At 32.2% G+C, this 12122-nt stretch overlaps 1 protein-coding gene across 1 annotated transcript; it reads right to left on the reverse strand.

Annotated features, from left to right (window-relative positions):
* Nucleotides 1-982: 982 nt before the first annotated feature.
* Nucleotides 983-11257, reverse strand: LOC123710196 (FACT complex subunit Ssrp1). Its single transcript, XM_045661952.1, has 13 exons — nt 11018-11257; nt 10675-10860; nt 10262-10477; nt 9777-9955; nt 9238-9477; nt 8958-9086; nt 8079-8240; nt 6991-7123; nt 5622-5800; nt 3358-3472; nt 2458-2655; nt 1503-1781; nt 983-1293 (listed from the first exon to the last, which is right to left on the reverse strand). The coding sequence occupies exons 1-13, from the start codon at nt 11066-11068 to the stop codon at nt 1204-1206; spliced, it is 2157 nt and encodes a 718-aa protein (XP_045517908.1). The 5' UTR covers nt 11069-11257; the 3' UTR covers nt 983-1203.
* Nucleotides 11258-12122: the final 865 nt, after the last annotated feature.

Raw genomic sequence — 12122 nt, forward strand, 5'->3', positions numbered from 1 at the left:
AATAAAAACTTTGTTTCTGAAATATTTATAGATAATTATACCAAATAGAAATTAATATTCTTAGTTAAGACAGGAAAACGTCTGTCTGATCCGTTAGTGCATTGATAAAAGTATTAATTTAGTCAATATTCCGTGTGAAATTTAAACGCACAAGTGTCTCTTACCCCATAAGGATTTTACCTTACCGTTGCAGGTAAGAAGCGTGCAGTCATTCGACCGACCGCAGAAAAGTTTGGCGCGAACTTTAATTTATCCCCACTTATTTATTTCAATTCTAATTTAATATATGTTATCATTTCTGTGTTATTTTAATCTAATATAATCTATTAGCATAAAATAATAAATTATCATTTCATTTATACGTAAATAACATTACATTTATACATAAATTACATTACATTACTACATAGATTACATTACATACATAAAGCATTTTTTATTTCAATTCCGATGTTATTTATTTGGGACCCTTGTGGCATGATAGGATGAATAAATAACCTTACAAACAATCTAATAAAAGCATCTATCTTCCATATAACTTTGAGCTTAACAAACAAAACGACTATTGCTATTAAAATTTGTAAGGCGCTTACTGTTAATAAAAAAGGTGTGAAAATCGAATTGGTTAAAAAAAAATAACTTAAAAGTCTTGGTTTATTAAAATCTATAAGACCATTTGTTTATTCTAATGGGTAAGTAATCAGCCTTCTAAGCCTGACACACGCCGTCGAATTATTAAATCTAACATGAAACCGTTATCACGATGTTTTCCTTCATCCTACGAGTGTTGCGCGTAGACAGTCCATTGGTGCAACCGGGAAACAAACCTGCGACCTCAGGCTTAGTAAATTGCTGGCAAAAAACTATACTTTTGATTTTGTATGTTCTTATTTACTAATACTAGTGAATTAAAATACCAATAATTATACAAAATGTTTATTAAACTAGCAATTACTTAATGAACAATAACTTATATACATAATCAAACACAACAACACTGAAAGTCACAAAAATGGAATTACTATGATAAACATTTTAATTATTTTATTTACAATGTGTGGACAAAAAACATTTATATGTAAAATGTGGATACAACATAATTTTTTATTTGTATTACAAATTAATGTATTTGAGATTTATTTTATAACCATACATTGTTACATTTAAAAATTAATAAGATGTTGTGGAAAATACTTCATGGCACTAATCACTTCCGCTGCCGCTGTCGTCTCCGGAACCGGATGACGCCTCTGCTTCAGATGAAGAGGCCTTCGCTTTCTTCGAATCTTTACTCTGAAAGACAAACATATTTTAAATTGTTAGTAGGTGCTAATAAAACCTCAAAAGAAATGTTATTATAAGTTTTTATACATTTTTCATAATTATCTGGTTCATAGGATTTGGTTCCGACTTAAAAAAATATCCAAATACTATAAAATAATTCAGGCTGGCAACATTTTTGTTGTTATATTACTTAATTATAGAAAATATTATCAATCAACCTCTTTGCTTTCTTTCTTCTTCCCGCTATCAGAATTTGATGAGCTGTCATCATCTTCAATGTACTCTTTGCTGGTAAATTTCCCGGAACCGGATCCAGCGCTGGTATTCTTCGCCTTTTTGCTTGGAGGGGGTGCTTTGCTCTTCTTTTCCGCTGCTTTCTTTTCTTTATCGGCTAGCTTCTTCTTTTGTTTGAACTCGTCAGCCGCGCCGCTGTCCTTGTATTTTTTCATCGCTTGACTATAATCTTCTTTCGCTTTGCTTGCCTTTTCTTCCCATTCCTGAAAAATCAAATAAAATTAGAAATGGACCACATAAGGTATAACTGTTGCCGGTATTTAAAGCTTCCAATTATTTAATATTTAATAAGATTATATTTTAAATGTATCTAGACTACATATACTATATGTGTATGTGAATCGCCTATTTACAATAATCTTAATAATAATAATAAAAAATTAAATTAGATAAATATTGGTTATATAATAGAAAAAAATATTAGTTCCTGTGGCAGAGTACATAAAAATAAAATTGAATACCACTAGTTCTCAAAGTATAGGGAAAGATCTTCACGGTTCAATAGAACTTTGACAGTTACAAGATTATTACAAGCCACAATTACTTACCGATAAACGGGTCGATCAAGTATTACAAAAGCAGATTTACTGAAATTTATGACAGCAAATATAAACAAAGCTCCCAAAAATAATAGTACATAAACTTTATAATTTTTTATAGGAATCCTCGGATAGTCATTTTCTTATGAAGCATAGACAATGTGTGGGTAATGTGTGTAAAAAAAAGGTTAATCATTACAACAAATAAGAAAATCAAAGAACCCCTTATCTCCCCCCTATAGTATAGCTTACATACAATACACTACTATACAATAAAATACTTGAAAGGCCCCAAAGATTATATAAATAAATAAAAGTCCAAATATCTCATTTCTCTTACCGACTTATCCTTGAGGTCTCTCCATAACTCTCCTCCCTTCTTGGCAACTTCTGTCACTTTGGTGCCAGGGTTCTCTTCCACAATCTTCTTTCTGTTCTCATTGAGCCATAACATAAATGCAGTAGAAGGTCTTTTAGGTGCATTTGCGTCCTTTTCACGTTTCTTTGATTTATCCTTGCGTTTCCGAGGTGCCTCAGACTAAAAATAAATGTATATTCAACTATTAATTCCTTAATAAAATAGTATTTGCCAGGAACTGATTTCCTGCGTCAACTTTATGCATTTTGAATAGATTGTTTGCGTCCTCTTCATGTTATGTTTCAGTCAATTTACATAAAATCATAATTTCTATTTCGTTCAGTAGTTTATTCATTTATTTTATTTATTAACACTTCGTTACAATACAATATAAAAAAATTAAAAATAATTGAATCAAAAGGAGGGCAACTGGCGGCCTTATGGGTTTCGAGCGATCTCTTCCAGGCAACCACTGTGAGTAAATAAAAAAAAGTTATCGCCATTATACTGTCAGAAGTCAGTGTCAGTCGCTAAAGCGTCCGCCCTTATCCCTAAGGTCGTGTGTCCGAATAATACCTGACCCACAACGAAAGTTTCTTTCTATGTGTGCCGTTCAAGTGCTCCTACGACGAAGGAAAACTTCATGAGGAAACCGGCATAATCAAATTGTCTATTGTCTTTGAAATAAAAATGATCAAAATAAAGGATGCAGTCTACAATCTTCGCCTCAGCAAAGACATATTGAAAGTTATAACGCCACTGGATTATAACTATTATTTGCCCGAGGGATTTTATTCAATTTGCAAGGAATTATTAACACAAAGTTTGTAAGTGTCTTTTAAATGAATATATTTAATTTTGAATTATAAAGAAAATACTTACGATTGTAATTGTTTTCTTGGGCTTCTTCTCCTTTTTCTTTTCTTTCTCTTTCTTACTTCCTTTAGATGCATCTGACGCGTCCGAATCTTCCGACGACGATGGATTGGTATCGTATCTGAAAATATGAAATAATAAATACTTAAGGGAGCGTCCAAGTATAACGTCATGCAATTTTTGGACATTCTTGACCCCCCCCTCGCCATGAAATGCGCCGTAACGTTTCTGTATCCAATAGTAAAACGTTTCGTGACCAACTCCAGTGACTCTTTAAACCTAAAACTTACCATTATAAGTGTAAAGTAGTGGAAAGTGAAAAATAATATAACGCGTAATTCAATCCCCGCCCCGCATCGTAACGTTTTACAAGAGGTCAAAATTCCTCTCAAAATTTGTTACGTAATACTAGAACGCTCTCTAATCAGATAAATTTAAATGGAAAATCTCAATAATAGAGCGGAAAATGACTTTCTTAAAAGCCGTGCCTTTATTCCGAAAACACAAACTCGGAAATCGAATCTACACCCTAAACGCAGGTACTACCGAAGCCACAGATCGTGTTATCTGTATATAGATGCATACAATGTTAATAGTAACATTCAACAATTGTCCTCGATTCCCCATTGAGAATGTGGAGAAAGGATGGTGAACAGTTCTTCGAACCTAAAAATAAATCAATGGCGCACAACCTTTTTATATCTTGGCCTCAGATTTCTGTATCTGTTTCATGATCATTTGTTAATCGAATAGGTAAGTAGGTGATCAGCCTTCTGTGCCTGACCCACGCCGTCGACTTTTTTGGGTCTAAGGCAAGCCGGTTTCCTCACGATGTTTTCCTTCACCGTTCGAGCTAATGTTAAATGCGCACATAGAAAGAAAATGGTGCACAGCCGGGGATCGAACCAACGACCTCAGGGATGAGTGTCGCACACTGAAGCCACTAGGTCAACACTGCTCTTTGAACCTAATGGGAGTTTTAATATTACCAACTTTTTACTGGCCTAACAAACTACAGTGTCAACTTCATGTAACGTTCCACGATTTAACAAAGAACTCACTAAAGCGTCGTAATCAATTGGCTTTGGTTAGTTTAGCTTGACCGCCCATCTAAGGCGATTGTTAGTTGCGCCTTGGGTTTTAGTGGCTATGCACAATAGCGATTCCCACATAACCCTCCAGCATCAAGCAGTCACGCCGCGGTAGGCAATGCATTTCCCCAAGTAAAAAAAAAATGCTTGTGCTATATACAATGGTACACTGTACATAGCATCACCCCCACTCTCGATAACGATAACAATTGACTAATAAAGTACTTTTTAAGTTGCTAAAATTAGTGAAAACTGGCATCGTGCATACGAACTTTCTAAGAAATTCTTTTATCTACAAATTGAGATTGCTGTCATGTATAGACTGTTGTTTACCATGACTAATAAGTAGGAGGCATGGATTATCAATACGTTAACATATTCTTAGTTGCTCACCAACTTTCAAACTGTAAACATAGCTAGTAAAAGAAAAGCACTATGAATTGATGATTGATTTTTATGTACATAACCACTAACACTAGTCTGAAATAAACTTTTTATTTTTCTAATTCTGAATTTTGTACTCGCCATTTAACGACAACTCTCTATAACGCCATAAAATGCCAGTCCCTTCAGTGTCAGTTTACACTATTTTATTCGACGAAATTCTTATTATTTCTTTACATATACTTTAAAAATTTGTAAGCGACATTATGTAATCATTCGACATACTCTTTTTGTTTGCATTAGAAATGTTTTAAAAATCGCAAGTTTCAATTCATTATCTTATCTGAAAATATGAAATAATAAATACTTAAGGGAGCGTTCACGTATACCGTCATGCAATTTTTGGAGATTCTTGACCCCCCCCCCCCCCCCATGACACGTGCCGTAACGTTTCTGTATCCAATAGTAAAACGTTTCATGACCACACTCAGTGACTCTTTTTAACTAAAACTTATCATTATGTGTTGTAAAGTACTGGAAAGTGGAAAGTAATATTAACAATAACGCGTAAATATACGCCGCCCCGCATCGCAACGTTTAACAAGAGGAGAAACCCCCCCAAATTCGATACGTAATACTTGAACGCTCCCTTAATCGACTATATCATCGTGTGTCCCAGATTTATTATTTCATGTACACTATACTAGTTTTACTATGTCAAAAGTATGATAATGTATGTGAAGTAAAACTATTTTGATAATAATTATTCAATTTCAAATAATTGAAAGAACTTACTCTTCAGCAACATCGCTCTCGTTGTCCTCTGGATTAAAGTCTTCATCAGTACTTTCGTCTGAGCCATCGCTGTCATTCGAATCTCGTTCCTTCGCCTCAGCTTTGACTCTTTCGAGATACGCATCGGGCTCCTTTTCAGTGTCCGAATCACCGAAGTCGTCATCATACAGAGCTTTGTCCTGAAAATCGATTTAATAAAGAAATGAGGGACGGACTAATAATAGGGAAACTCATCAAAATGATAACGCGAACCTACGACATTATCATGCTTCCAAATAGCAGTTTACCCATTTCATTCATAAACTGAAATTGGAATCGAACTAAGAGAGAAACAAAAAGTGTATAAGTATCCGAAATAATAAATGGCCGTGTTGTATAGCACGGTGGCATCTCCGACTCAAACTGGTCACGTAGCCCATTACATAGATGGTCAAAAATGGACACCGAATGGACTGGCTCAGAAGGGACAAAGAAACTGTAGTAAGGCGCAGTTTTGAGTTATTTTTTTTATTATTTTCCATTCATTGATATAGACTTTAAACACGCATTAACTCCGAAAAAAAGACGGAGCAGAAACTATTTTAAAATAATTTAACTATTTTCATGTTCAAACAATTTACCAACTCTTGGTAATCTATATATATAAAAATGATTCTCTATTTCTCTTGGTCACGGCATCACGCGTGAACGGCTGGACCGATTTCGCTATTCTTTTTTTGTTGTGTTTTTTTATTGTCAGGGGAAGGTTCTTATGAAAGAGAAAATTAAGAAATTTGCATGGAAAATGAGAAAATTTAAGAATACTTAACCACCATAATAAGGAATCTTGACTTTTGTTATGATGGCAATTGTTTTTCAGTGCATAGCTAGTTATTATATAATAATAGTTATTATATTGATAAAATACATATAAAATAATTACAGTCGCTAATTGTTTGTGTCGGAATACCAACAAAACTACGTACGCGCCAGGAAAACAAACAAACCGTGTTGTATACAATAAAGCATTTTTAGTTAATTATATCAATTTGAAATCAATATTCACAGTTAAGATCTGGCGGGTCCGCTAGTAATAAGATAAATAGGGCAAAAACATCATCAAATGATTGTCTTTGGTTAACATAGCTTTTACACATTGAAAGAAAACAATTTTTTAACCGGATTAAAGCTATTTGTATTATGATAATCTTATAATTATTTAACATGATTTTAAATTTATTTTTCCGACGTTTCGCGTGCTTTACAGCGTGCGTGTAAAGTCAACGTGACCACGTGAACAAAAAAATGTTTTCTTTCATCATCAAAGACCCCAAAACAATGTATCTAAAGAAAGTTGTAATTTCAAACGCCGTAATCATAAAATACTTACATTTTTGCCTGTATTCTTAACATGCAGCTTCTTAGCGGTGATATAATTGAATAACTTATCATATTCCCCTTTCTCTATACTACTGAATGTGTGAATACTGCCTTGTTTTAACTCTATTTCGAAATCGAATGATCTGAAATTAATAACATTAATTAATATACGTTCAAATATCTCTAGATATAACGTTATAATAGCAATTTTATTAAACGCAGAGTTACGTCAAATCACGCATCAAGACCTAGACGACGCGGAGCGTGTGCGTCGAGTACGTACAAATAATGCGGTGCAGCAATCTGATATGGGACGTCACAAACACTTCGTTACGTTAACTTCTATAATCTATTTCTAAATAGTTTTATTGCTCATGGCATCTTGGATTAGTTTATTATTATGTATTATGAAAATACATATTCTCCAACATATATTATAAATCACCGTAACAGTAACAAGTGAAATTATAATAATATGTACATAGCGCTATTTATAACGATATGTAGTTTTGTATTTAGTATTTTTCAACAGACAGGGGTGGCCCTTTTAAAACCAACTACCACCCTAATGGTCGCAACTCCCCGCTTAAGAAACGATGTTATAAATAATGCTTAACATTTTATTTCAAGATAAATAGTTTATTACAACACAAGTCTTGGTTTAATAAAATCAGAGCCGCAACAACATTTTAGGATACCCTATGCTTTGCTTTTTCTAATGGGCAAGTAGATGGTCAGCAATCTGTGCCTGACAAACACCGTCGACTTTTTGAGTCTAAGACTCTAAGAGTAAACCGGTAATAATCACGATGATTTCAATCACCGTATATGCGAATTGTAAACGCGCAAATAGACAAAGTCCATTGTTGAGAACTGGGAACGTAAAATACGCAAAATTCTATAATCTATTTCGATTTTTGATCTATTTATTAATAACATTAAATTTAAAAAGATTAACTTTTCATATAGTAAAAACTCTAACATTGGTTTTATATTAATAATCCAATTCATCCATATTTAGATAATATTCTATAGAATAACATATTACGACATTATAAGTTATTTATTTGACATTTTAATTATTGAAATTTAACTTACTTAGTAGACGAAGCCCCTCCTCTCGCAAAGTTGACTGAGGCGATTTCTTCAAAGCGGATGTGAACCGGTGGTTTGTGGACATATATGAAGCCTTTCTCTAGCGGATACAAATATCCAGCCGCTGCCTTGTATGAACAAGCTATGGCTGGTGTTTTGTGATGCCTGAAATGAAATAATCATAACTATAAAGTATATATATATATACTTTATAGTACTTATATATATACTTTATATTATAATGTATATATATATATATATATATATACTGGTATGTTTTGTATAAGAATATAAACTAATTTTGTTAGACCCTTTTAGTGCCATACAAGTTTTACCAATATATTGGTATTTTTACCAATTTTTGCCAGTGTATTTTTATAGACAATTTATATGAACAACAGATGTATTCCCGTTACAATACACAATTTACTGTCAAAACGAAAGCTATCGCAACGCTGGCACTTCTCAAAACTAGCGAAAGCAGCGCGTCGGCACTCCATGGCACTAAAAAGGGGAAAAGTTTTGGTAGTCCTGATAAGACTTTTTAAAAATAAAACTTATTATACAATCAACATACATCGAATTGGTTATTATATGTCTCAGATTCAAGAACATAGAGGTAAAAAAATTATAACAATAAAAATATTAATTAAAACTAGATCAGTCTCATTGCATTTTTTTAACTACTTCGGTCAAATTATGCCTGTTATGTTAAACCTGGGATCATATCATTGCATGGTAAATAGTTGTTAAAATATAGCATAATTGTGGTTTAGTGGAACTTTAGTTCTGGCATGTTGTTGTTAGTTTATTGCTATGCAAATGACCCGCTTTCTGTACCTATGAACCAGAAACTATTATTAGTATTTAAGGAACCCTCACCCTAAGAAATCACCAGGTCCTGTTACACGTCTGTTGATGATAACTTTCATAATTTTTGCTAGTACTTCATATGTTGGCCCTGATAGTTCCTTTGTGATTTTGTCTTCATATTTTTCTTTTAGTTCCTCTCTAAAACATTCAAATATACAATGATTATTCATTTAAGTTTTGGTAGCAAAAGTAATTTAATTATTAAAAGTAAACAAGTTATTTACTATTTATTTATTGAAGCTGTAAAAAATATTATACTATAATAATGGAAATAATCTAAGTTACTTACTCAGTAAAAGGTAGCTCCAGGCTAGTTTCCTCTTCAATACCAAAGAGCAATACTAAGTAATGATATCTTGTTTGACCCTGTTTAATTGGTGGGTCTAATGACACAACAAAGAACATTTGTCGTGTGTCTTTGTGTGGTAACAGAAATAGACGAAGTACTGTAGACATTGGTATCTTGTAATCAAAAGTTTTACCATGGAGTTGGAAGAATGTTTGAAAAACTTTGATGTCATAACGACCACTGTAATAATGTAATAAATAAAATCACAATGTGGTTAGCACTATTTTAAAATTTGAAAATAAATGGTATTTTTGTATGGGAATTATATTATAATATAATTTTACTACTACTATTAGAACATAATTTCTTCGTAAGTTTTTAGATAATTGAATGTTATTTTAAATTTTAAAAAAGTCATCTTTGGTTAGGTTAAATTAAATTAAAAGCTTCAAGCTATTAAAACTTGAAATTGTTGCCTATTTTTTTAATTTTGTTGTATACTGATACTGTATATGAATAAAATTATTTAAAATATATACCGTGGTGTAAGACATTGTAACTCTCGGAAAATAGCAATGGCATCTCCAGAGACAGAAATGACACTGGCTTTGTTCATTACTTGTTGGTGGAAAGCCTCCACAGCATCCATGTCACCAGCCAACTCATTTGTTGGTATGTGAAAACGCATTTCCATCAAAGAAACTGGTGTGTCATCATTCTAAAAAAAAATCTTAGCATAAGTCTTAAAATTCTGATTTCACTAAATTTTAATGTGACAATAAAGTTACAGTAAAATTTTACAGAAATTTTATTTAGTACTTAAAGGTTTTATATAAAAAACTAGAAGTAGGTTTAAGCTTGCTACATTTATTTTTTTAATACATTGGTTACATAATACTGTCATATGTGTGATATTATCAGCAAAAGTGCAACTAAGTATGAATTAATAAACTTATTTATAAAGTATAATAAGCTTAAAAAACAGATATAAAACCAAAATACTTTTAAGCCACAACAAGATTACCTGATGGAATTCTAATGTTACTTCATTCTTGCCTGTGTTACACTGTGACACATAATGTAAGGGAATTTCAAATGCTGTATTTGTCCCCACATTATAGCTAAGTACAGCTCCATTAAACTTTGCTGTGCCCCAGTTCCAGCCCTTTAGAGATAATTCCTTTTCTAACATGTCCTTCTTATAATTGGTTTTAAAAAACTTAGCTACTTTTTCTTGTTCCTTAAATAATAAATCATTTATTTTTAGGTAAGGGTCTTTTAGAGCTAGTAATGGATGATAGTATGACCAATTTTGAATTAAAATTATTTTTGGCTCAGCTTTTCAATTTCGCTTTCCACATATTAATATTTTACACCCCATATAAAATAAGAAACATATAAAGTAATATAATTATAAAGCAATTTTAATAACTGTACCCCTTCTTTAAATCCTCCATATCTGTGTAGAGTACCATTCTTAAGAAATACACGGAGCCCCCAGGAGCCTATAAATTTTTGAAAATTAACTAGCTCTATGTCATTGGAAGAAATTTGTTCCACTTTTCCAGTCTTGCTATTTTTAAAGATAATGTTCTGATCAGTCATCTTCAGCCGTCCAGGCACCTATGTATAAGAATTTAAACAACATTTTAAGAGGTTGTAAAAGTAAGGCATATTTAATACACGAAAGTACAAGCAGATTCTATTCGATTTTAAGTTAGTTATGTTCTTTATCAGCGAATGTCTTACTTAATTTTTTTATAAAGTCTCAATATCATACCATGGTGCCTTTTATTTCAGCTGAAACATCGTTGTATTCTAAAAACTCCATAGTAGCGTGTGCCGGAGAATATACAATTCGCCTTTTTTTCGTTTTTTATTGCCGTTTAGTAATAATTACCGACTGGCAATATGAAACACAACGCAACAAAAGAAAATTAATATGTATATTTTAAATACGGTTCCTTTCGGTAAATATGAATCAAGTAATAACAGCCTGAAGACCACAGAGTAGTACCTTTATAAAATGTAATCACTTATGACACATTAGTAAAGTTGACCGGTTGTGTGTGACACGAAGTATCGATACTTTGTGATATCGATTTGTTTTTTCTTTTCGATAGCAATTCTGAAAACTTTTAGACAGATATCTCATATTGTATTCTACGTTGCTTGACGGCGTGACGTGTCGTATTTAGGCAATATTACAAAGAAATTATAATTCATAGCATCAATCAATTTACGTATATATTTTTGTTAACTTTTGAGTACAGTTACCTACATCTAATCGATCCCTTTATACTATAGGTTGAGAAAACCATTGGAAGATAGATTGATGTGAAAACATTTTGCCATTATATTCAGGAATGTTTAGCAATAAATTGTTATTACTTATCGTAATCCGTATTTATATGAACCTGCATAAATTAATGACTTAGATATAACCTAACATCGTTAAGTAATTATACAACAAGAATTTCAAGTATGAAAATCATAAAAAGTGTATTAAAAATTTATTAATACTTTGTTCCATAATAGAATTGACATAATTCAAGAAAAGGAGGGCAACCGACGGCCTTATTGCGATCAAGCGGTCTCTTCCAAGTGACCACTGAGAAAAAAAGAAATATATATTAAATTAGATACGGCAAGCAAGAAGTGCAAAATACATAATACATAAAGTTATTTAGACAAATCTAAAGTAGGATAAAAAATCTAAACTAAGAAGGACATATGAAAAAGAAATAGTGCACATCAATCACGCTAATTGAAGTAGGAGTTTTAGGATCGAACAGGATGGAATATGAAAATTTAGATCGAAAATAACACAAAATCCAACAGTGTTTTCACCTACATATGTTTATTATATTTGCGTTTATTATGAT

Source organism: Pieris brassicae, chromosome 5, assembly GCF_905147105.1.
Source record: "Pieris brassicae chromosome 5, ilPieBrab1.1, whole genome shotgun sequence".
Taxonomy (NCBI): Eukaryota; Metazoa; Arthropoda; class Insecta; order Lepidoptera; family Pieridae; genus Pieris; species Pieris brassicae.